At 43.0% G+C, this 23,390-nt stretch overlaps 1 protein-coding gene across 5 annotated transcripts in view; it reads left to right on the top strand.

Moving 5' to 3' along the window:
• The first annotated feature begins 476 nt into the window (after positions 1–476).
• The window catches only part of lars2 (leucyl-tRNA synthetase 2, mitochondrial), a 100,379-nt gene continuing 77,465 nt past the window's right edge, over positions 477–23,390 (top strand). The window contains exons 1-5 of one of the 5 annotated variants that reach the window (XM_068054373.1): positions 484–563; positions 2,663–2,759; positions 3,047–3,302; positions 7,707–7,835; positions 18,854–18,945. In XM_068054373.1, the coding sequence (XP_067910474.1) occupies positions 3,066–3,302; positions 7,707–7,835; positions 18,854–18,945 (458 nt within the window). In that variant the 5' untranslated portion in view covers positions 484–563; positions 2,663–2,759; positions 3,047–3,065. The other 4 variants (XM_068054368.1, XM_068054359.1, XM_068054381.1 and 1 more) reach the window with 4 other exon arrangements.

The raw sequence follows: 23,390 nt of genomic DNA, 5'->3' as shown, positions 1-23,390 counted from the left end.
TTGCAATTCTCTATCCCTGAGAACAGTGGAGGCTGGGTCATTGAATATATTCGAGGCTGTTAGATTTTTTATCTACAAGGGAGTCAAGAGTTATGAGGGGCAGGCAGGAAAGTGGAGTTGAGACCACAATCAGATCAGCCATGATCTTATTGAATGGCAGAGAAGGCTCGATGGGCCGAATGGCCTACTCCTGTTCCTATTTCTTATGATCTGCAGTATTGTTTTGGTTTCAGTTGCCATCTTGATTGCTCCATCATGAAAGAAATATTTAATAAAAAGATGGGTGCAGTGGCAGGATTGCTGCGTCCTTGAACCTTGCCAAAAGGCTCCAGGAACCCTGTCAATCAAACCCACGTGGGGGCGGAGTGTCCATGGAACGTTGGTGAGTCTCAGGGTTCCGGAGCACATGCAGCCGGCAGCCGGCAACGCGCCTGCGCACGGCGCGTCGGGATGTGGCCTCCTGCCGGTCTGCGCCGCCTGATGTCAATAAAGTTGCTCGCGGAGGGTGGCTTTAAATAAAGTTTTGTTGAGAGCGGACAAGATGGCGGCGTCCAGGCAGTGAGGTGAGTTTTTGTTGCAGGATCACTGCTCAGCCTTTTATAAAACAAAACATCCAATTTCAAGAGCGTCTGCCATCTATTGTCAGCCACGAGAGTGAGGCGGATTTTAAACTCCCCCTTTCTGTGTTTTATTTTCACAATAAAAGTCAGTTGCTGCTGCTTCCCTGATCGATGGGCCTGGCCTGGTTTATTTTTATTCCTTCGGATTTTGTTCCCCTTTTTTGTTAATTTGTTCTCTTTTTTTCCCTTCCCTGCTTTGTCACTGTAACCGGTCCTCGAGCGAGCTCGGCTGTGGGCTCACTATTCCTTCCCTGCCAAACTACAACTTGTATTTATTTAGTGCCTTTAACATTATAAAACGTCCCAGGGCATTTCACAGGATCATTATAAAACAGAATATGACACTGAGCCACATAAAGAGATACTAAGGCAGGTGATCAAAAGCTTGGTCAAAGAGGTCAGTTTTAAGTAGCATCTTAAAGGAGGAGAGAGAGGCTGAGAGAATGTAGGAGCTTGGGGCCCAGGCAACTGAAGGCATGCCTGCTCATGGAGTGTTTAAAATCAGGGATGTACAGGAGGCCAGAATTAGATGAGCACAGTAATGTCTGAAGGTTGTGGGGCTGGAAGAGATTTCAGTGATAGGGAGGGGTGACGCCATAGAGGGGTTTGAAAACAAAGGTGAGAATTATACAAGCAAGGTGTTGCTTAACAGGGAGCCAATATAGGTCAGTGCGCACAGGGGTGATGAGTGAATGGGACTTGATGTAAGTAAGGACACAGCAGAGTTTTGGATGACGACAAGTTTACAGAGGCCAGCCAGGAGAGCATTGGAATAGTCAAGTTTAGAGATAACGAAGGCATGAATAAGGATTTCAGCAGAAGATGAGCTGAGACACGGTGATGTTGGAAGTCTAAAATAGAGTGTTACTTGTATATTAATTGTGTGTTTTATTGGATTCAGTTGGGTGGGCTTTAACTGGGGATTCACCCGTACACATAAATCTAACATACATAGTAGGCTGAAATGGGTTGTTGTTTAGAGATGCATGGTATGCAATGTGTGTCTCTGTAAATAAAAGCTTGAAAGCATTTCAAGGCTAGGCTCCAATTTGCACTTTACTACCTGGTGTTCTGAGGTCAGAACCAAGAAGGAAAGGACAAGTAGAGGAAGAACTAGCATTTAACAGACTCTTCGATGCCAGGTCTCCAGCCTCCCCAGCTCCAGTGCTGATTGTTGTGTGGCTTCCTATGGTTTCCATGGCTGCCTCTTCCACAGGTGTGAGTGGCAGGATCTCCTGCAGTGCTGTTCGAATCAGTCCTGTTGTGTGCCAGTTTCTCATGTAAAACCAGTGGATGCGGGTTACTATAAGCCCTAGGCAAGGGCTTTCACCCTGGATTAGCCAACTTGCAACAGAGTGTGGGATGACAGGAAGAAGCAGAAGGTGTGGCCAAGAGGAACAAGGAGGTAATTACATCACAAAAAGAGGCTGTTTGGCTGAATGGGTCCATGCTGGTGTTTATGCTGCACAGGAGCCTCCTCCCACCCCTTCTTCATCAAATACCATCAGTATATCCTTCTTTTCCTTTCTCCCTCATGTGCTTATCTAGTTTTGTCTTAAATGCATCTGTGCTATTTGCCTCAACCACTCCTTGTAGGCATCTCCATTGGGCATATTAGTGGCTATTGTATTCATGGCGCCTAGTTTGAGGGTCTCCTGCAACATTTTCTTTCCTTCTACCCGATCACACATTTTCAAATTTAAAGACCTCTATCAGGTCACCCCTCAGTTTTTTTTAAACAGAAAAGCGCCCCCGCCTGTTCAATCTTTCCTGTTGGGTATAACCTGTCAGTTCTGGTATCATCTTAGTAAATCTTTTCTGTGCTTTCGCCAATACCTCTATATCCATTTTATAATATAGGGACAAGAACTTTTCACAGAGCCCCAACTGTGGTTTAAGCAAGGTCCTGTACAAATTTGACATAACTGCTCTGCTTTTCAATTCTATCCCTCTAGAAGTGCTTTGTTGTCTATTTTTTAATGGCCTCATTAAACTGCGTCACTAATTTTAATGATTTCTGTATCTGTACAACGTGGAAGAAGGTTCTCCGCTGACTCCTCTAGGCAGCTGTTGCTCTCTTCCTGTCAACTGCTGCTGGTTTCCTGCGAGTGGCCAAAAACCACCCCTAAAGTGACAAAAGTGAGATATACCATTGTTTTTCTGTTTATAGTGGAGATATAAAAAAGTTTTCAAATTTTGCCAACATGAAAATAAACTGCACCGAATGACTTATTGTGCTCTGTGTATTCTATACATTTATTAACCAGTGCTAGTGGGCTGATATTTCTGACTGAGGAATTATGCCAAATGTTATGAATTTTAACTCTTTAATTATTTGTGTGAGATCCCTTTACTTGCCGCAAAAAAATTAAAGTTTGTTTTTCCTCGTTACTACAATTGTTTTTTATTTTCAATGATTTTTAAAGGTGCCCAATTGTACAAAAGATGAAGGCTGCTTTCTGGAAGCTGGGGCATTGCTCCTCTTGCTTGAAAAAACAACATTTTAGTGGCTGGACCAGTTTACTTCAGCAGTATGGGAGGCGGGCAGTGGGATACAGCAGAAACATTTCCAGTGAGGCAGGAACGTGGGAAAGAGAGTACAGAGCTGAGACGAGGAAACGCGTAGAAGGATGCTGGCATTCACGACTAAAGGAGCAATTCCAGGTTATTTCTGAAACAGACGTAAGTATTTAAAAAAAAAAATCACAACAAACATACAGAAAAACACAACCACGTGTCAAACTAGGATTAAGGAAGGAACGCAGGAATAGGAGTAGGTCCTTCAGCCCCTTGAGGCTCAGAATACCAGGGACAGTCAATAAATGGTGGCCTTGCCAGTGATGCCCATATCCTGAAATTTAGCCGTCCTTGCCTCTTTTCTTTTAAACCAGTGTACGGGCCATTAGTGATCTGTCGTGCTTCCCCAATGCCCACAAACGGGGGAGACGGTGGCGTAGTGGTAATGTCACTGATCCAGAGACCCAGGTTAATATTCTGGGGACATGGGTGCAAATCCCACCATGGCAGCTGGGTGAATTTAAATTCAGTTAATTAAATTCGACTAATTAATTTGAAGACTAATTAATTTAATTTAACTAATTAAGTCGAAGAGACTTAGTAGTTGGCAGGAAAAAAGACAGAGGCGCAAGGGGAGAGCCAACTGTGTAACAGCCCCGACAAACAAATTTCTCTGCAGCACCTGTGGAAGAGCCTGTCACTCTAGGATTGGCCTTTATAGCCACTCCAGGCGCTGCTTCAAAAACCACTGACCACCTCCAGGCGCGTATCCATTGTCTCTCGAGATAAGGAGGCCCAAAAGAAAGAATTAATTTCAACTGATTAATAAAAATCTGGAATGATGGTGACCATGAAACTACTAGTGATTGTTGTAAAAACCCATCAGGTTCACTAATGTCCTTTTGGGAAGGAAATCTGCTGTTCTTACCTGGTCTGGCCTACAGGTGACTCCAGATCCGCAGCAATGTGATTGACTCTTAACTGCCCTATTAAATAGCTTAGCAAGCCATTCATCAGTTGTACAAAACCGCTACACAAAAGTTGAAGAGAAATAAAACCAGACAGAACACCCTGCAGCGACCGAGGCACCGGAAACAACAATGCCAAACCCAGCCCTTTTGACCCTGCAAAGTCCTTCTTACTAATGTCTGGGGATTTGTGCCTTAATTGGGAGAGCTGTCCCACAGACTAGTCAAGCAACAGCCTGATACGGTCATACGGAAACATACCTTGCATCCAATGTCCCAGAAGCCATCATCACCATTCCTGGGTGTGTCCTGTCCCACCGGAGGACAGGCTCACCAGGGATGGTGGCACAGTGGTATACAGTTGGGAGGGAGTTGCCCTGGGAATCCTCACCATTCACTGCGGATCCCATGCAGTTTCATGGCATCAGGTCAGACATGGGCAAGGAAACCTCTTGCTGATTGCCACCTACGTCCCTTCCTTAGTAGGTGAACCAGTGCTCCTCCATGTTGAACACTACTTGGGAGAAGAACTGAGGGTGGCTAGGGCACAGAATGTACTCTGGTTGAAGGACTTCAATGTGCATCACCCAGAGTGGCTCGGTAGTACCACTACTGACTGAGCTGACCGAGTCCTGAAGGACATATGTCAGAGTGGGCCTCTGGCAGGTGGTGCGAGGACCAACAAGAGGGAAAAACCTACTAGACCTTGTCCTCATCAATCTACCTACTGAAGATGCATCTGTCCATGACAGCATTGATAGGAGTAACCACTGCACAATTCTTGTGAAAACAAAGTGCCGTCTTCACACAGCGGGTACCCTCTATCGTGTTGTGTGTCACTACCACCATGCTAAATGAGATAGACTTGGAACAGATCGGGCAACTCAAAACTAGTATCCATGAGGTGCTGTGGGCCATCAGCAGCAACGCCTTAATATTCAACCACAATCTGTAACCTCATGGCCTACCATATTCCTCACCCTATCATTATCATCAAGCCAAGGGATCAACCCTAGTTCAATGAAGAGTGCAGGAGGGCATGCCAGGAGCAGCACGAGGCACACCTCAAAATGAGGTATCAACCTGGTGAAGCTACAACACACGTCTACTTGCACACCAAACGGTGGAAGCAGCATGCACTAGACAGCTAAGCGATCCAACAAGCAACAGATCAGATCAAAGCTCTGCAGTCCTGCCACATCCAGTTGTGAATGGTGGTGGGCAATTAAACAATTAACGGAAGGAGGCTCACAAATATCCCCATCCTCAATTATAGGGGAACCCAGCACATCCGTGCAAATCACAAAGCTGAAGCATTTGCATCCATCTTCACCCAGAAGTGCTGAGTGGATGATCCATTTCGGCCTCCTTCTGAGGCCCCCAGCATCACAGATGCCAGTCTTCAGCCAATTTGATTCGCTTCACGAGTTATCACAAAGTTGCTGAAGGCACTGAATCCTGCAAAGGTTGTGGGTCCTGAGAACATTCCGGGAATAGTATTGAAGACTTGTGCTTCAGAACTAGCCGTGCCCCTAGCCAAGCTGTTCCAGTACAGCTACAACGCTGGAATCTGCCCGACAATGTGGAAAATTGCTCAGGTATGTCCTGTCCACAAAGAAAAAGCAGGACAAATCCAACCCGACCAATTACGGCCCCATCAGCCTACTCTCAATCATCAGTAAAGTGATGGAAGGTGTCATCGACAGTGCTATCAAGCCCCACTTAAACAGCAACGACCTGCTCACTGATGCTCAGTTTGGGTTTCTGCCAGGGCCACAATGCTCCTGACCTCATTACAGCCTTGGTCCAAACATGGACAAAAGAGCTGAACTCCAGGAGTGAGGTGAGAGTCAAATGCTGCTTTGATATCAAGGCAGCATTTGACTGAGTGTGGCATCAAGGAGCCCTAGCATAACTGGAGTCAATGGGATTCAGGGAAAACCCTCCGCTGGTTGGAGTCATACGTAGCACAAAGGAAGATGGTTGTCGTTGTTGGAGGTCAATCATCTCAGTCCCAGGACATCGCTACAGGAGTTCCTCAGGGTAGTGTCCTAGGCCCAACCATCTTCAGTTGCTTCATCAATGACCTTCCTTCCATCATAAGGTCAGAAATGGGGATGTTTGCTGATGATTGTACACTGTTCTGTGCCATTCGCAACTCCTCAGATACTGAAGCACTTTGAGTCCATATGCATTAAGACCTGGACAACATTCAGACTTGGGCTGATGTGTGGTGTGAATGTTACATGCCACTTAAGTGCCAGGCAATGACTATCTCAAACAAGAGAGAATCTAACCATCTTCCCTTGACATTCAATGGCATTACCATTGCTGAATCCCCCACTATCAACATCCTTGGGTTGCTATTGATCAGAACCTGAACAGGACCAGCCACATAAATACTGTGGCTACAAGAGCAGGTCAGAGGCTGGGAATTTTGTGGTAGGTAACTCACCTCCTGACTCCACAAAGCCTGTCCTCCATCTACAAGGCACAAGTCAGGAGTGTGATGGAATACTCTCCACTTGCCTGGATGGGTGCAGCTCCAATAACACCAAAGAAGCTCGACACCATCCAGGACAAAGCAGCCCGTTTGATCAGCAGCCTGTCTGAAACCATAAACGTTCACTCCCTCCACCACCGACGCACAGTAGCAGCAGTGTGTGCCATCTACAAGATGCACTGCAGGAACTAACCAAACCTCCCTTGACAGCAACTTCCAAACGCACAGCCTCTTCCACCTAGGACAAGGGCAGCAGATGCATGGGAACATCACCATTTGCAAGTTCCCTTCCAAGCCACACACCATCCTGACTTGGAACTATATCGCCATTCCTTCACTGTTGCTGGATAAAAATCCTGGACCTCCCTCCCAGCAGTGTGGATATACCTGCACCAGATGGACTGCAGCAGTTCAAGAAGGCAGTCACCACCACTTTCAAGGGCAATTAAGGATGGGCAACAAATGCTGGCCTTGCCAGCGGCACCTGCATCCCATGAAACAAATAAAAAAACAATTAACAGCATAAAAGGGAATGGCCCATTTGACAAGAGTTCATCTTATACTTTAAGAGCTGAGTGGTAGACCATGATATAAATAGAACTTCATGTGTGTTCATATTTGATACATTTTCATGACTTGTGAATATGATTGGCAATAACACTTGTGACTTGTTGCTTGACTGCCACTAGGTGAGGAGCCGAAGTTAAATAAGTGTAAAATGCTTCAAATGCTCTACAAGTCGGGCAGTATCTATGAAGAAAGTAAGTGTTAACATTTCGGGTCAGTGACCTTTCATCAGAACTGATGAAGGGTCATCAACCTGAAAGCACGGATGCTGCCTCAGCTACTGAGAATTGCCTGCATTTTCTGTTTTTATTTCAGATTTCTGGCATCTGCAGTATTTTGCTTTTGTTTTGTTGTGTTAAATACTGGTACCTTGTGTTACTCTATCCTTAGTAACTCTAATCTACATCACATTCAATATGTAGATTGAAAAATATCATTCTTTAGTGAATGTAGTGTACAGCATCATAAACTTAAGACTCAGTGACTATTGTTTAATATTTTTTTCACAGATTATCTTTATTTTCCTCTCAGAAATCAAAGCCAAAGTGTTATGTCCTTTCCATGTTTCCGTATCCTTCTGGAAAACTCCATATGGGGCACGTTCGTGTGTACACAATCAGTGACACTATGGCTCACTTCCAGAGAATGCGTGGATTTCAGGTAACCTCATTACAGTGGAAGCTGTCTCAGATTGTAAAATGTATCCGCAGCATTCTGCATCCGTGATTTTGGGTGTTTCTCATGTCAGATCCAGTCACGAGAGGAAGAAGTGACGCAACCTGAATATCTTTTTATCTTCATAAAATCTCAAGACCAAAATGATACTTTTCAGGTTCACCACCACCGTCTGTAGGGCAACAAAGGATAAGAAATAAATGCTGGCCTTGCCAGCGATGCTTACATCCTGAGAATGATGAAAAGAAAAATTTTTGGGACGCTGACTTGTATTTTTTTGATCGCCCAAAATCGAAAGAACAAAATGCAACATCCGTTATATTAAATTTGATTCAGCGATAGTTGGTACTGGTGTGAGTGGATTTGCACTGACGACTTGCACAACTCTCACGGCAGAAGCTGAGGTCTGTGTATGTGTGTGTGTGTTACGACTAGGTGAGAAAGAGGTCTAGGGTTCGCTTTCAGCCTTCACCTGGTCTGACTGTAACAGGGTTTAATTTTAAACACTGTTTTTAGCTCCCCCTTGGCGAATCCTTGTTCACCGCTTTCCAATTACAAGGCAAAGAACAAAGCACAAATGGGCTTTCTTAGGTTTAAAGAAGAAAGGTGAAATTTTATTCAACTTAAACTCTAGTTCGGTTAATGTCTATGGATACACAACACGCCCACACTAGCATGCATATGCAAATGGAGACAGAAAAGAGCAGAAGAAAAATAAAGTGGAAAAGTTTGAGGCAATATCTGAAGAGTTCTTGTTACGGTTCTTCGAGATCACTGTAGCGTCCTTGATTGTAGGTAGACCTTGCTTTTCGTTGGGGCTCAGTATTCTTCTTTTAAACCTTGTTCACTGTAGGAGACTTTTCTCTCATGGGGTTCATGTGTCTTCAGTGGGTTTTTTGCAGTTCCGTGAGAAAGAGATGGGAGCAGGTAGACAGGCAGGAGGTCTTTTTCAGTCCAGGAGTAAAGAGCTTTCTGCCAGTTCAAACACTGTCTTTCCAATTTAAAACTCAGTTCAAGCTCTGCAACAGCCAGTTAGTCATGTGACTAACTGGTCTGACCACATCTTGGTTCTTGTGTATTGTATTTGTCAGGGGATGGTCCTTTGTCTACAAACACTGTCTGTTAATATGCAAGAATGTCTTTCCAGCCAGGGGGCTGGCAACACTTTGTAACAGGCCTTTTCTTCTCAGCAACAATTTGAAATTTAATGTCCAGGTGGCAAAATTAATGTGCCTCATTCTTGGCAGGTCGGGCCTGCATGACCGTCTGTATTTAAATGTATCATCAGCCTCTATTGCCACGTTTTGTTAGAAAATAGCTGAAATTCTTTGTTTGGAAGGTGATTATCTTGGAATAGTTTTCTCTTTCTGCGACTAGCTTAAACAGTCAAGCATTTGCCAAACTCAGAAGTTGATTTTGGACCTGAAGCAGAACGAGATCAGCTTATCCAGGTGATAGAACCATAGAATGCCAAAGCACAGAAGGGGGGCCATTTGGCCCATTGTGCCCGTGCCAACTATTTGGTAGAGCAATTCATTTAATCCCACTCCCCTGCTCTTTCAATATGTAAATGTTTTCCCTTCAAATATTTATCCAATTCTCTTTTGATTGGTAAAATTGAATCTGCTTTCACCAGCCTTTCAAGCAGTACATTCCAGATCACAACATGTTTGTTTTTTTAAAAAAAAGGTTTCCTCATGTCCGTTTTTCCCAAACCCCATAAATCTGCGTCCTTTGGTTACCGATCCTTCTGCCAGTGGAAAAGATTTCTCCTTATTTACTTCATCTAAACCATTAAGAATTTTCAACACCTCTATCAAAGCTCTTAAACCTCTCCACTATTAACATCTTTGGGTTTCTATTGACCAGAAACTGAACTGGAGCAGCCACATAAATACTGTGGCTACAACAGCAGGTCAGAGACTGGGAATTCTGCAGCGAGTAACTCACCTCCTGACTCCCCAAAGCCTGTCCACAATCTACAAAGCCCAAGTCAGGAGTGTGATGGAATAATCTCCACTTGACTGGATGGGTGCAGCTCCAACAACACTCAAGAAGCTCGACACCGTCCAGGACAAAGCAGCTTGCTTGATTGGCACACCATCTACAAACATTCACTCCCTCCACCACCGACGCACAGTGGAAGCAGTATGTACCATCTACAAGATGCACTGCAGCAATGCACCAAGGCTTCTTAGACAGCACCTTTCAAACCCGTGACCTCTACCACCTAGAAGGACAAGGACAGCAGACATGTGGCAACGCCACTACCTGCAAGTTCCCCTCCAAGCCACACAGCATCTTGACTTGGAACTATATCACTGTTCCTTCACTATCGCTGGGTCAAAATCCTGGAACTCCCTTCCTAACAGCACTGTGGGTGTACCTACCCCAGATGGACTGCAGTGGTTCAAGAAGGCAGCTCACCACCACCTTCTCAAGGGCAATTAGGGATGGGCAACAAATGCTGTCCTAGGCAGCGACGCCCACATCCCATGAAACAAATTAAAGAAAATCTTAACAGAGCAATGGCATGGTAGCTAAATTTGCAGATGACACAAAGATAGGTAGGGAAGTATGTTGTGTCGAGGACATAAGGAGGTTGCAGCCCAATATCGATAAATTGAATGATTGGGCAGAAATCTGGCAGATGGAGTATGATGTGGGAAAATGTGAAGTTGTTCACTTTGGCAGGAAGAATAAAAAAGCAGAGTATTACTTAAACGGAGAACGACTGCAAAATTCCGAGGTGCAGAGGGATCTAGATGTTCTAGTGCATGAGCCACAAAAAGTTGGTATGCAGGAAGAGCAAATAATAAAGAAGGCTAATAGAATGCTATCACAAACAAAAACAAGAAATGCTGGATTCACTCAGCAGGTCTGGCCGCATCTGTGGAAAGAGAAGCAGAGTTAACGTTTCGGGTCAGTGACCCTTCTTCGGAATAGAATGCTATCCTTTATTATGAGGAATTGAAAATAAAAGTAAGGATGTTACGCTTCAGTTATACAGGGCATTGGTGAGATCACATCTCGAATACTGTGCAGTTTTGGTCTCCTTATTTAATGAAGGATGTGAATGCTTTGGAGGCTGTTCGGAGGAGGTTTACTAGTTTGATATCTGGAATGTGTGGGTTGTCTTATGAGGAAAGGTTGGACAGACTGGGCTTGTTTTCACTGGAGTTTAGAAGAGTGAGGGGAGACTTGATTGAAGTATATAAGATACTGAACGGTCTTGACAAGGTGCATGTGGAATGGATGTTTCCTCTTGTAGGTGAGTCCAGAACTAGGGGGCACAGTTTTAAAATTAGGGTCACCCTTTTACGACCGAGATGAGGAGAATTTTATCTCTGAGGGTTGTGCGACTTTGGGACTCTCTGCTTCAGAAGGTGGTGGAGGCAGGGTCAAGGGAATCAAAGGTTCTCGGGGGTAGATGGGAATATGGAATTCGCGATACAGACAGATCAGCCAATGATCTTATTGAATGGCAGAGCAGGCTTGAGAGGACAAGTATGTTCATAGTAAAAGAGAATGACCCATTTGGCAAGAGTTCACCTTAGACTTTAAGAGCTGAGTAGTAGGCCATAATGTAAATAGAACTTGATGTATGTTCATATTTGATACATTTACATAACTCATGAATGTGATTGGCGGTAACACTTGCGTCTTATTGCTTGAATGCCACCAGGTGAGGAACCCCAAGTTAAATAAGTGTAAAATGTTGGAAATGCTCTACGGCTGAATGGTCTACTCCTGCTCCGATGTTCCTATGTCCCTGGTGACATTCTGCTATTACATACAGCTTTGAGGAGAGCAGGGACAGTTTTGGTCTCCTTACCTAAAGAAGGTTATATAAATGTCTTGGAGGGAGTGAGCAAAGTTCGCTAGATTGATTCTTGGGATGGGGCTATTATCCTATGAGGAGAGATTGACTGCGCTAGACTTGTGTTCTTCAGAATTTATGAGAATGAGAGGTGATCTCATTAAAACATAAACGTTTTAAGGGGCTTGACAGGGCAGATTCTGGGATGATGTTTCCCCTGGCTATAGAGTTTAGAACTAGGGGTCACAGTCTCACAATAATGGGTTGGACATTTAGGACTGCGATTAGGAGAAATATATTCAGAGGATTGTGAATCTTTGGAATTCTCTACCGCAGAGAGCTGTGGATACCCAGTCATTGAATATATTTAAGACAGAGATTGATAGATTATTTGATTCTAAGTGAATCAAGGGATATGGGGATAGTGCAGGAAGGTGGAGTGAAAGTAGAAAATCAGCCATGAACTTATTGAATGGCGGAGCGGGCTCAAGGGGCTGAATGGCCTACTCCTCTTATTTTTTGTGTTCTTCTAAAAGTGGTCTTAACACAGGTTGAACAAGTACTGAATCAGCCCTAACTTGCTAGATTGTTCGACTTGTCTTGTGTTGGTGTGACATAAAAATAGCCTTGTACTTATGCAGTATAACGGCCTCATTAGTTCTTTGCTTTGGGCATTAAAAATATTGTTTCATGCTATGAAATTCTTTGCACTTTGTTAATCTGCTTTATCTCTAAGATCGAGAGGGTTGCCATTATTACTGCATTGTTTGCCTGCAGTCTCTCTCTTAAGCTGGTGGCAGTTAATATTCTTGTTCTGACCATTGCTGATTTCTGCAGCTACCTTCTTGCTACTTTGACCCTTTTCACAGCTGTTGTGTCATTCCTTTCTGGTAAAGGCATTCCTTTGCTAACTCTAATAGGTCTGTCTCTTCCTTAACTCCTATTTCTTCTCTATTTTCTGCTTGTCGCCATGTTTTTGATTCCAATAACAGCTGTGTTTTTCAACAGCTGCATTTACCTCTTTAACTAATTTATCCCGAATGTGCTGAAAATGTTAGAAATGACCATTAAAAAGATTAGCCTGTATTTCAACAACTCGTAACCTCTATTTAAACTCATTATATCTACGTACTTGAACTGACAGGATTTACGTCTGAATAATTAGTGTGAGCTTGGTGACAAGGGAATCTGTAACCATTCTCACTGGGGCCCAGCTATGTGATTTCTGATGGACAGCAATAACAATATCTTGGAATAGTGTAAAACAAAACATCTTTCTGTGTTAATTTTGATTTGTGTGTCTACATCAGATGGCCAATTAGTTCATTAAAGACAAGTTTTTAAATCAATCGCTATAAATTCGAGCATCTCAGCTGGGTAGGCTTTGCTTGCAGCTCAGACGTGAGCAATGATCTGTGTGTCTTGGCAGCAATTGCTTGTCCTCCTTATGCTAGATCACTGAACTGAGAGCTTTCCAGTGGCCTAAGCAACAACAGCTACATGAATTTATGTAGCATCTTTAATGTAATAAAACGTCCCCAGGCATTTCACAGAGTTATGGAGTGGAATTTGATTCCGAGCCACATAAGATATTGGGGGAGGTCACCAAAGGCTTGATCAGAGAGGTAAGTTTTAAGGAGCATCTTAAAGGAGAAAAGGGAGGCAGAAAGGCTCAGAACCTAGGCAACGGAAGGCAAGGCCACTAAAGGTGGGTGCTCAAGAGGCTAGAAATGGAAGAGCACAGCATCTTGGAGTGCTTTTGGGCTGGCGGAGATTAGAGATAGGAAGGGGCAAGACCATGGAGGGATTTGAAAACAAGGTTGAGAATTGTAAAGTTGAGGTATTGCTTAACCGAAGCCAGTGTATGTTAGTGTGCACAGGGCTAATGGGTGACCAGGACTTGGTGCGAGTTAGGGCACAGGCAACAGAGTTTACAGAGGGTAGAGTATAGGAGGAAGACCAGGAGTGCAGTCTAGAGGTACCAAGGCATGGATGAGGGTTTAATCAGCAATTGAGTTGAGGTGGAGTTGTGATTTTATGGATGTGAAAATAGGCAGTCTTTGTGATGGCGGAGATATGTGGTAGGAAGCTGGTCTCGGGGTGACATATGACACCAACATTATGAAGAGTCTGCTGCAACCTCAAACAGAGAGAGAAATGGAGTCAGGAGCTAGGGAACAGAGTTTGTATCAGGGACTGAAGACAATGGATTTGGTTTTCCCAATATTTAATTGGGGGAAATTTCTGCTCATCCAGTACTGGATGTTGAATAAGTAAACTGATAATTTTGAGACAGTGGAGGAGTTGAGAGTGATGGTGGTGAGGTAGAGCTGGGTGTCATCAGCATACATGTGAAAACTGATGCTGTGCTTTTGGATGATGTCACTGAGGAACAGCAGGTAGATGAGAAATGGTTGGGGGGGTGGCAGCATGGGGGTGCACCAGAGATAACTCTGAAGGACCTTCCCGTTGTGGCTCAAGTGCAAACCAGTGAATTCCAAGTAATGCTCTCAGCATTTTAACTGCTCCTTCTATACAGAGTTAATCAAAGGAGGCACACACATTCCTTGGCTCTGACTTCTGCTCTTTGGACCCAGAATAAGTTGTATCTTATTGGGAGCTGTGTTTGCCCTTTAAAGGACTTTTCCTGAGAGCACTCCTTTACTTTAAAGTTGTATTATTGAGACGAGACTGTACACTAAATGAATAATCATTGCAGGCTTGTAGCAGCCCTTGGTCAGTGCTGAATATTTCTCTATATTTGGGGAACTTCACTATTGACGTTCCAGGCCAGTAGTGGTTGGTTATCAACAGGATTCCCGATGCAGTAATTCCCTGACTTCCTTGGAATTGATGTCAGCAGAGCAGCTCCCCAGTGTGAGGCTCAGACCTGAAATAGTGGATCTCCACAGTGCTGAAACTCTCAGATATAATTAGACATCTCTCCATCTGTAGGAGTTTCTTTTATTTTAAACCCCCTTTTTAAGTATAACAAACACCAGAGAAATTCTTCATATTTAAAATACTTTCCTCTCCCCAAATGCTGATTTTCTCATCCTTGATGGTTTTACTTGGTTTAGCATCAATGTTCTTTTTAACAGCTTTTAATAGTCCTTCTCCAGGTAACATGCTGGGAGCATGTCCAATATAATTGGTGTTGAACACAATAGGTTGAAATCACACTGTGCAATTAGCATGGAAGGATTTTGTGAAAGAGAAGGGAAATGGGATTAGAGTCGGCAGTGCCAGTTGAAAAGCTAGCAGTGTCGGGGCTTAAATGAAGTCAAACGCAAGAGTGTTTAGTCAACTGATACTCAAGGGTTTCTGTGCAGTTATTCCAAAGTGCAGTTTTTCTGCTATACGATCTGTACAGCATTATTAAATCTCTTCTGTTTAATGATTGTATTGGAAAACACAAACTAAATGTCACAGTTGTGGCTGCCATCTCTTTTTGTTTGAATTTCACATAATTTGTAATTGGAACAAAGCAATCCACAATTTTGTATGATACATACCAGTATTAGAACAGGGGCTTACTTAAAGATTTTGTTTGAGAAATAAATGCTATTCTTTATTGTATAGTCATGCTCTCTTTTTACAGAGTTCAACAGACCTGTTTGTGTCTCATCTGTCTACATTTGTAAAGGTCTTATTTCTAGACTGCATTCGATTTGCTCAAATGTACTGTTCATAAACCAACAAATCACAACTAATAGAGTACAAAATCTACTGATAAACAAATAGCAAGTGGGGGCTAAAGATATAAAGGACTGGTAAAAACACAGCTGGTCCATTGAGCCAATCCCATGCTGGCATGATTCCTGCATGCCATCACTATTTCCTCCCCCCAAAAAATCTATCTAACTTGTCTAGCCTATTCACAGACTGAGTTTAATCATTTTTGGTACTTTGAAGCCTTCAATTAAATTTCCTTGAAGTTTACACTTTTTTATAAAGTATACAGTTCCAGCTCTCTCAGCTTATCGTGATGGCAGAGGATTCTTAAACTGGGTATCAGTACAATGGCCCTTCTCAGAAGCTTCTATCTCCCACCATGTTCTGGGACTAAAACCCGACATGGTATTCTAGATAAGGTCTGACCAAGACCTGCATATGGAGAGAAGATATTTCTAGTTTTATATTGTCCCAGCAATACATTTCGACACCAATGCTCCCTTTAACATTTTGCTGTTGAGCACGACCAGCTTTTTCAATGTGCGGTATACGTTCTTTTGCACAGCCATGCATGTGCGGTATTTAACGCGGAACAAGGTCTGCATAGTACTTCCCAGGCTGCTGCACAGCCATGGACGTGCAGCTTAGTGGGAACATTGCTTGGCACCCTGTTGTTTTTTCAATAGCTTTGTGGCATTGGTCATTGGCGTTTAATGACTCGTGCGCTCCACCTTCCCCTTGCTAGTGCCTTTGAGCCTGCAACCCTGTTTGATACATACATAGACTTGGAGTTGCCCCTATAGATTTGAAGTTACTGCTACCCATGTGCTTTATGTCACATATATCTGTACTAAAAGACATCTGCTGCATAGAGCCGCATTTTCCCCCTTCACATCTAGAACCACCTGTAACCTATATTTTTAAATCATCTAAGGCCTCAATAGCTGCACGTATCTTTGTGCCATACTAACACTTGCAGTTTTTCTTGGTGCCATTGTCTAAATCATTGATAGATATGACGAAGAGCAACACCAATTCCTGCCAGACTCCACTAGTCACCAATCCTCAGGCAGAACCACTAGCGTTAATAACTACTTTCTGTCCACAAGATTCTACCCATTTCCATATCTGACCCCAAAGTCTCAAGGCGCAACCTTACTTAGTAACCTCTCGTGTAGCACCTTGCCAAACAATCTCAGACTCCGTGAACTGTTACCAAGTGACTTGCAGAGCGCAGCGCCAACTCCTTTGAGCACGAATGCTGTCTGGGCCGGCAGCCTAATCTCTGTTGAGATCACTAATTCTAGCTAGGGCTATATCCGCAACTGTTTGCTCAGGTATTGACCAATGTTGAATTATAAGTACTCTAACGTCATCTTCAGTAATGCAGACTAATACAAAGTAGCCATTTAAAACCTCTGCTATATCTTGGGATTCTGCCTAAACAATAATAAAAGTGAAAATGATAAGAGAAAGGGGTGAGAGTAAAATCCAGATCATAATGTTAAAGATAACATACTTCAGGTTCAAAGAAATAAGCAGTAATAAAATAACTGAATGCAAGAAGTCTAATAAGTTTATTAAAAAAGGTATGGGGTAAAACAACATCAGGGAATAGGGCAGGATAGGGTCTGTTGCCCAAATAAGTGTTCCTTAGACTTTTTTTTATAATTATCAATATTGCTGTATTTTGCATGTACTTATATTTATTACTAAGCTGTAGTTTCATCTGTATGCAAGTCCGATTTTTGAAATCTTTTCAGCAGCCATCTGGTTTGGCCGGCAATCTCAGGATTATAGTATCGAAACCAACATTTGCGATATAACCAGTGGATAAAAACACACCCAATTCGTAACAAATCTATTAAACTTGCCAACAGAGTTGCCTGTTCTGTGTTTGAAATCTCTCCAACAGTGTTTTCCTCCAGAGACCAGCTTCTCTTTTCAGAACCTGGGGCTTGAGGTTATGGTGATTGGCACAAGGCAACCAGAAGAAGAATGAGAGGGGACAAAAAAAATAAAAAAAAGTCCTTATTCCTTGGAGTACAGTATGGTCTCTTTCTGACCAGATTACACCTCTGTAAATGGCAACATATCAACTTTCTCACAGCTCAAGATCACAACCTAGGGATTATTACAGAACAATGACTGATCAGCTAATACAACAGTTTGTATTTATATAGTGCCTTTAGTGGAATAAAAATGTCCTAAGACACTTCACAGAAAGCTAAATTTGACACTGAGCCACATAAGGCGATATTTGGGCAGATGGCCAAAAGCTTGGTCAAAGAGGAGTGTGTTAAAGAAGGAAAGAGAGGTGGAGAGGTTTTTTATTTTATGGGATGTGAGTGTCGCTGCCAAGACTGGCATTTGTCACCCATCACTAATTGCCCTTGAGAGGTTTAGGGAGGGAATTCCAGAGCTTAGGGCCGAGGCAGCTGAAGGCACAGTGCCTACGGTGGAGCAGTTAAAATCTGGGATGCTCAAGAGGCCAGAATTAGATGAGTGCAGAGATCTCTGAGAGTTGTGGGGCTGGAGGAAATTAGAGATGGGGAGGGGGGAGACAATGGAGGGATTTGAAAACAAACGTGAGAAGTTTAAAATCGAGGCGTTTTGCTTGACCAGGAACCAGTGTAGGTCAGTGAGCATGGGTGATAGATGAACAGGACTTGGTGCAAGTAATGTAGGCCGAATTGGTTTAAACTGTGCATTTGCAAATGCTATCTTCTGATCACAACACTGGTATAAAATAAAATTTTACAACATTCCTGAGAAGCACCTTGAGACGTTTTACTAAGTTAATGGCACTATATAATTGCAAGTTGTTGTTGATGGCATAGGAAACAAAGATTGCTGAGGTCCCAACAAAGCAGGATATTGACCCAAGGGTAATTAAACAGCTTACAAAGTAAAGATTGGTATGAATTGGTCAATGTATGTTCCTTATACTCAGTTAGGAACTTTGGTGAGCTTCTGCGAATGACTTGGATAGGCATCGTTCATGACTCCTGAACTGATCGTTACACACAGATTTCTTGACACAGGACGATGTACTGCTCTGTAAGCAGTCTTAAGATGAATGTTTTGAAACAGTAATAAATTGTTAATCCTCAGTTTTTAGAAGCCATTATTAAAAACGATAACTATTATCCAACTTGTATTTATATAGCATTCCTTATGTACAAACATCTCCGAGCAGGCCAATGTTCCTGAAATTTGTTTCCTTGTTCGTAAGTTGAATAGATCATATGTAATAAATGAGTAGGATTTAGGAAAAGACCATAACATCCCACTGAGCTTACCTTTCTTTATTTCAGTTAAAGCTGTTTTTATAATGAATGTAAGTAACTGGCCTGCAGCATGTGTCTGCTGCTTTTTGTGGAGTAAGAGTTGTACCTGAATGGTTGAGCCTTATTGAACAGTGCTGGGCTAATACTTGAAGCAAAAGCAAATAAAAATACTTGTTTCAGTTTGAGGTTTTGTAACTCCTGTTCTCTGTAAATTGCAGGTCTTGCACCCGATCGGATGGGATGCATTTGGTTTGCCTGCAGAAAATGCTGCAATTGAGCGTGGCCTAGATCCAGAAGAGTGGACAAAAAGGTAAAGCAAGAGGGCAGAGTTGTATTTTTGAAGGGATGCTGTCCTTGTTAAAATGTATAAGGTGGATCTTTATCTTATTTTCTCTTTTATACCGCTGAAGACAATATCCAGTACATTCTATCACTTGTTTGATGATTTGATTTTGACGAAAGTGGCTCTTCTTTCCAAAACAAAGTTTCGCAAAATAACCTTATAAAACCTTGGATAAAGTGTGTTTTTAGGCTGTCTGAAAAATTTGTAATGGAGATTTCAAGGATTCAGCAAGACATTACGATGTGACCAGTGATGAGTATCCAGAGCTTTAGCTCCTGCTTTGAATGATTGAGCCAGATTTATGTGATGCTCTGAGTTTTGGTTTATGAGATCTGCACTGATTGAGATGGGCTATAGCTTGAGCTCTGAGAGTTAGAACTGTTTAGGTGGCATTTACTTACGCCACTTTGCCTTATTTTGTGACCATTTTCTTTCCTATCTTCAAGTTCATAATATTGTTGTCGTGTTACTGTATTGTTTTCACAGGAGCATTTGAATTGAAAGCAGGCTAAGATGCCGTGAAATGTTGCTAATTAGGCTGGGTGGTGAGCGCCTGCTGTTTCAAGCTGTGCAGTAATTGGTGGAAAACATTAATTTCTTTTAATGAGCATAAATCTGTTTTCGAGGAGGATATAAAGATCCAGAACACTTTTTTTTTTTCTGATTCTATATTTCTTCTATTGCTCGCCAGATTGACTTGTGGGCTCAATTCTTGTTGCTCGTATACTGCACAGAACTGCCTCAAATAGAAGCATTTCTGTTTGTATTGGTTCTTTTGGAATCTGTACCATTTGCTTTGTTATGGTGAATTACAGAGCTCCAGCATCTCAATCTCTCCATGTTCTGTGGAGACTGGATGTTGTGCTGAGATTATGTATTAGCTTTGTTGTCAGCGGCTTCTGGATTCACATCCTACCTGGATTGATGGTGGATACTTTGTGTGCGTTGGCTGTGACAGTTGTACATGAAATGGGTTGTGTTTGTCAAAACTGCCCTTAATCAGCGATGCTGCTGGAAAGCTGATGTGGATATGGGGATAGGGTAGGGTGGGGGGAGATGGGAGTGTGAGGGAAAGACGCACTATGGATGCTCTTCTGAAGCCAAGAGTATAAGACACATTGGAAGATGTTGCTTCTGCCCCAACAATGCTGAACGTGCCTGGGAGTGCTCAACACTAATCAGTGTTTGGGGGAGTTGGGGGGGGGTTTTAACCCCAAAAATGAGTGGGTTTGGTTCGAGTGGGAGGCTAAAAAGCTAAAAATCTGAAATGGACTGAACCCGGCTACCTCTGGTTTTAATGGAAACTGGATGAGGGGTGGGCGACCAATCTGCTGGCTGCAGGCGGATTGACCATTTAAATATTACAATGAGGATGCGAGCCTTCATTTTAACTGATTCTATTTTCAACCAGGGTCCGCTGCGTTTCCCTGGCCTCGGGAAATCTGGCAGGTGAAGGAGGCAGGAAGGCCTGAATTCATCAGTTAAGTATCTTCGCAGCACTGCTTGTGGGCCAGGTGGAGCAGGAGTGATTTCACCAGGCTCGATAAGTTACCGAGTAAACAGTGCCCCCACAATCAATATGCTTCCCATCCCCACCCACCTACTTGCTGTCAGCCTGTCAGTCAGGCTGTCTGTGGGCAGGAAACCTACAGAAAAAAATGTACAGATGTTGAAACTGCAGGTCGTTTGGGAAACCCATACTACTTAGTTTTCCCACCTCAAAACGGCCTCCCTGCCTCTGAACTAATATTCAGCTCTCGGATGCCTGAAATGGAAAATATTCCATTCCCCAGCAGTAACATACCTCACCTTGATGAACAGAAAATTTACCCTCCACCCACAACAGTTGCCATTAAGTCACAGTTGCAGGCCTCTACTATTTAACACTCAATCCATTGATGGCCAGAAAGAAAGGTCATCCCTTGGCAGCCTTTTGCATACCTGCACCAGCTGTATTGCCTCTGGCTTTGTAGGGGAAGCATCGCCTCCTTCTGGCGATAGCTGCTTGCCATCAATTCAGGTTAGAGGCTTAACATAGCTGAGTCACTTCATGTAAATTGTAATGCTGCTAGTGTTGGGACTGCTATCAAAAAATAGATTAATATTCTAATGCATGCACCTGGCTGTTGCAGTGTTTCAGTTCACTTTTATGGGTGGTTTGAAGGGTTACTGAATAAGCTAGCTGTCGCTCATTGTGAGGTCAAATGATCTATGCAAATCCTTCAGTTGTAAGTATTTTTAAGAACATGCATGGGGAAAGGTTTTGCAACATTAAATATAGTAGATAGGAACCTATCTGAAAGAGCTGACATTCTTTTTTTGTAGTTGAGGCATATTTAATGTGACTAATGTTGGATTGCTTTCTTGTTCTGGTTTATCTCATTACTTTAAACATCAGAGTACACACCCATACTGTTTTAACAGTGCAGAATGGGACACCATATTACATGATCCAGTAAGTGTGCTGAGGTCTTTAATGAGGCATCATAGCTCACAATCCAGTATGAATACATGGGTCTCACACTTCACAATTCCAGTATGAGTACAGCACACAGTGGTTCACTCAACTCTAATTCTACCCCTTTGATTTATGTCTTCCATGCATATTACAACTGAATCATAGTACATCAAAGCTACATAAAAGTGACATCAGCGTAACAACCTGCAGCCAGCAACATGCACTTGGCTGTACTCTATTATTTATTTAGAGATACAGCACTGAAATAGGCCCTTCGGCCCACCAAGTCTGTGCCGACCATCAACCACCCATTTATACTAATCCTACATTCCTACCACATCCCCCCCCCCCCCCTTCCCTATATTCCCCTACCACCTACCTATACTAGGGGCAATTTATAATGGCCAATTTACCTATCAACCTGCAAGTCTTTGGCTGTGGGAGGAAACCGGAGCACCCGGCAGAAACCCACATGGTCACAGGGAGAACTTGTAAACTCCGCGCAGGCAGTACCCAGAACCGAACCCGGGTCACTGGAGCTGTGAGGCTGCAGTGCTAACCACTGCGCCACCCTTCTAATAATTCCATTACCGTAGGTATATTGCCCTCACAAATCCTTCCAATGATTTTATTGCTGTAAACGCAAGTGATCAGATTAACTTCTTGTAGATGATCAGAAATATGATGAGTGAATTTCACAAATTCTGTTACCCTTCAGCTGAGGAAACATCCTTGTCTCAGGCTCGCTGATGCAATGTATCCATTCTCAGCAGAAAGCTGTGTTAATTCATTGTGCTGATCCCACAGACAACCCAGGATATTGAGATACTTGGGTAGTGTTACTTTTGATCCGACAACAAATAGCATAGCCAAGACTTTGCTTATATTAGATATTCAGCAGTATGTGTAAATGTATTTCCATTGGATACATGTCTAGTTGCTGTAAAATTTGGGGGAATTTCTCTATACTGACAACAGTAGCAACCAGTGCTTACTTAAGTGGGGAAAAAATGTCTCGTGCTTCACAGAGAAAAGAAGCAGACACTAGATTGTTGCAGGATGGTTAGGAGAGATTGACAAAAGGCTTGATTGGATTTTTAGAGTCATGGAGTCAATATATGGCATAGAAGGTGGCCATTTGGCCCAGTTACGACCAGGTGAGAAAGGGGTCTAGGTGTTCCCTCTCGGCCTTTGCCTGGTTTAACTGTATCAGGGTTTAATTTTTAAAAACCCTGTTTTTAGCTCCCCCTCGGTGAATCCTTGTTCACTGCTCTCCAATTGTAAGGCCAAGAAATCAACCAGACAGGTTTTCTTAGATTTAAACAAGAAAGGTGGACGTTTATTAACCTTAAACTCTAATTCGGTTAACACCTACGAATATGCGACACAACCATGCTAGCATGCATGTGCGATAGATAGAGACAGAAAAGTAGAAAGAATAAAGGGGAAAAGTTTGAGGCACTAGCTGGGATTTATTTACAGTCCTTTGAGTTTGACGTAGAGTCTTTGATTGCTGGTAAGTCTTGCCGTTTTGTTGGGGCCCAGTGCACGCTTTAAAACTTGTTTCGATGTAGGTGACTTTTCTCTCTCGACCTTTAAGCGACTTCACTGGATCCAGAGATTTGCGCGAGAAAGAGAGCTAGCCAGGAGAGAGGCTCTCTTCTTCCAAGTTCAGTTGCAATATGACCCAAACTGTGCTATGAGCAGTTCAAACAAAAATCTGGGCCAGCAGGTTAGTCATGTGACTAGCTGTTTGAACAAACTCCTGCATTTGTGGATTCTCCATCTTAGCAGATGTTCTGGAATGCTGGCTTTCTTACATATTCATTGTCTGGTGATCAAAATCCATTTGGGTTAATTGGATTAGGGAGCCATTCTATTGTCTCCAGGCACTGTTTGTTAGTATGCAAGTTTTACAGCCACTGCTGATCTCTTTGAGCAAATCATCTCTTCC

This window comes from Heterodontus francisci, chromosome 2 (assembly GCF_036365525.1).
Source record: "Heterodontus francisci isolate sHetFra1 chromosome 2, sHetFra1.hap1, whole genome shotgun sequence".
Taxonomy (NCBI): Eukaryota; Metazoa; Chordata; class Chondrichthyes; order Heterodontiformes; family Heterodontidae; genus Heterodontus; species Heterodontus francisci.
The sequence above is the reverse complement of the archived record's forward strand: the minus strand, read 5'-3'. Positions and strand labels throughout refer to the sequence as shown.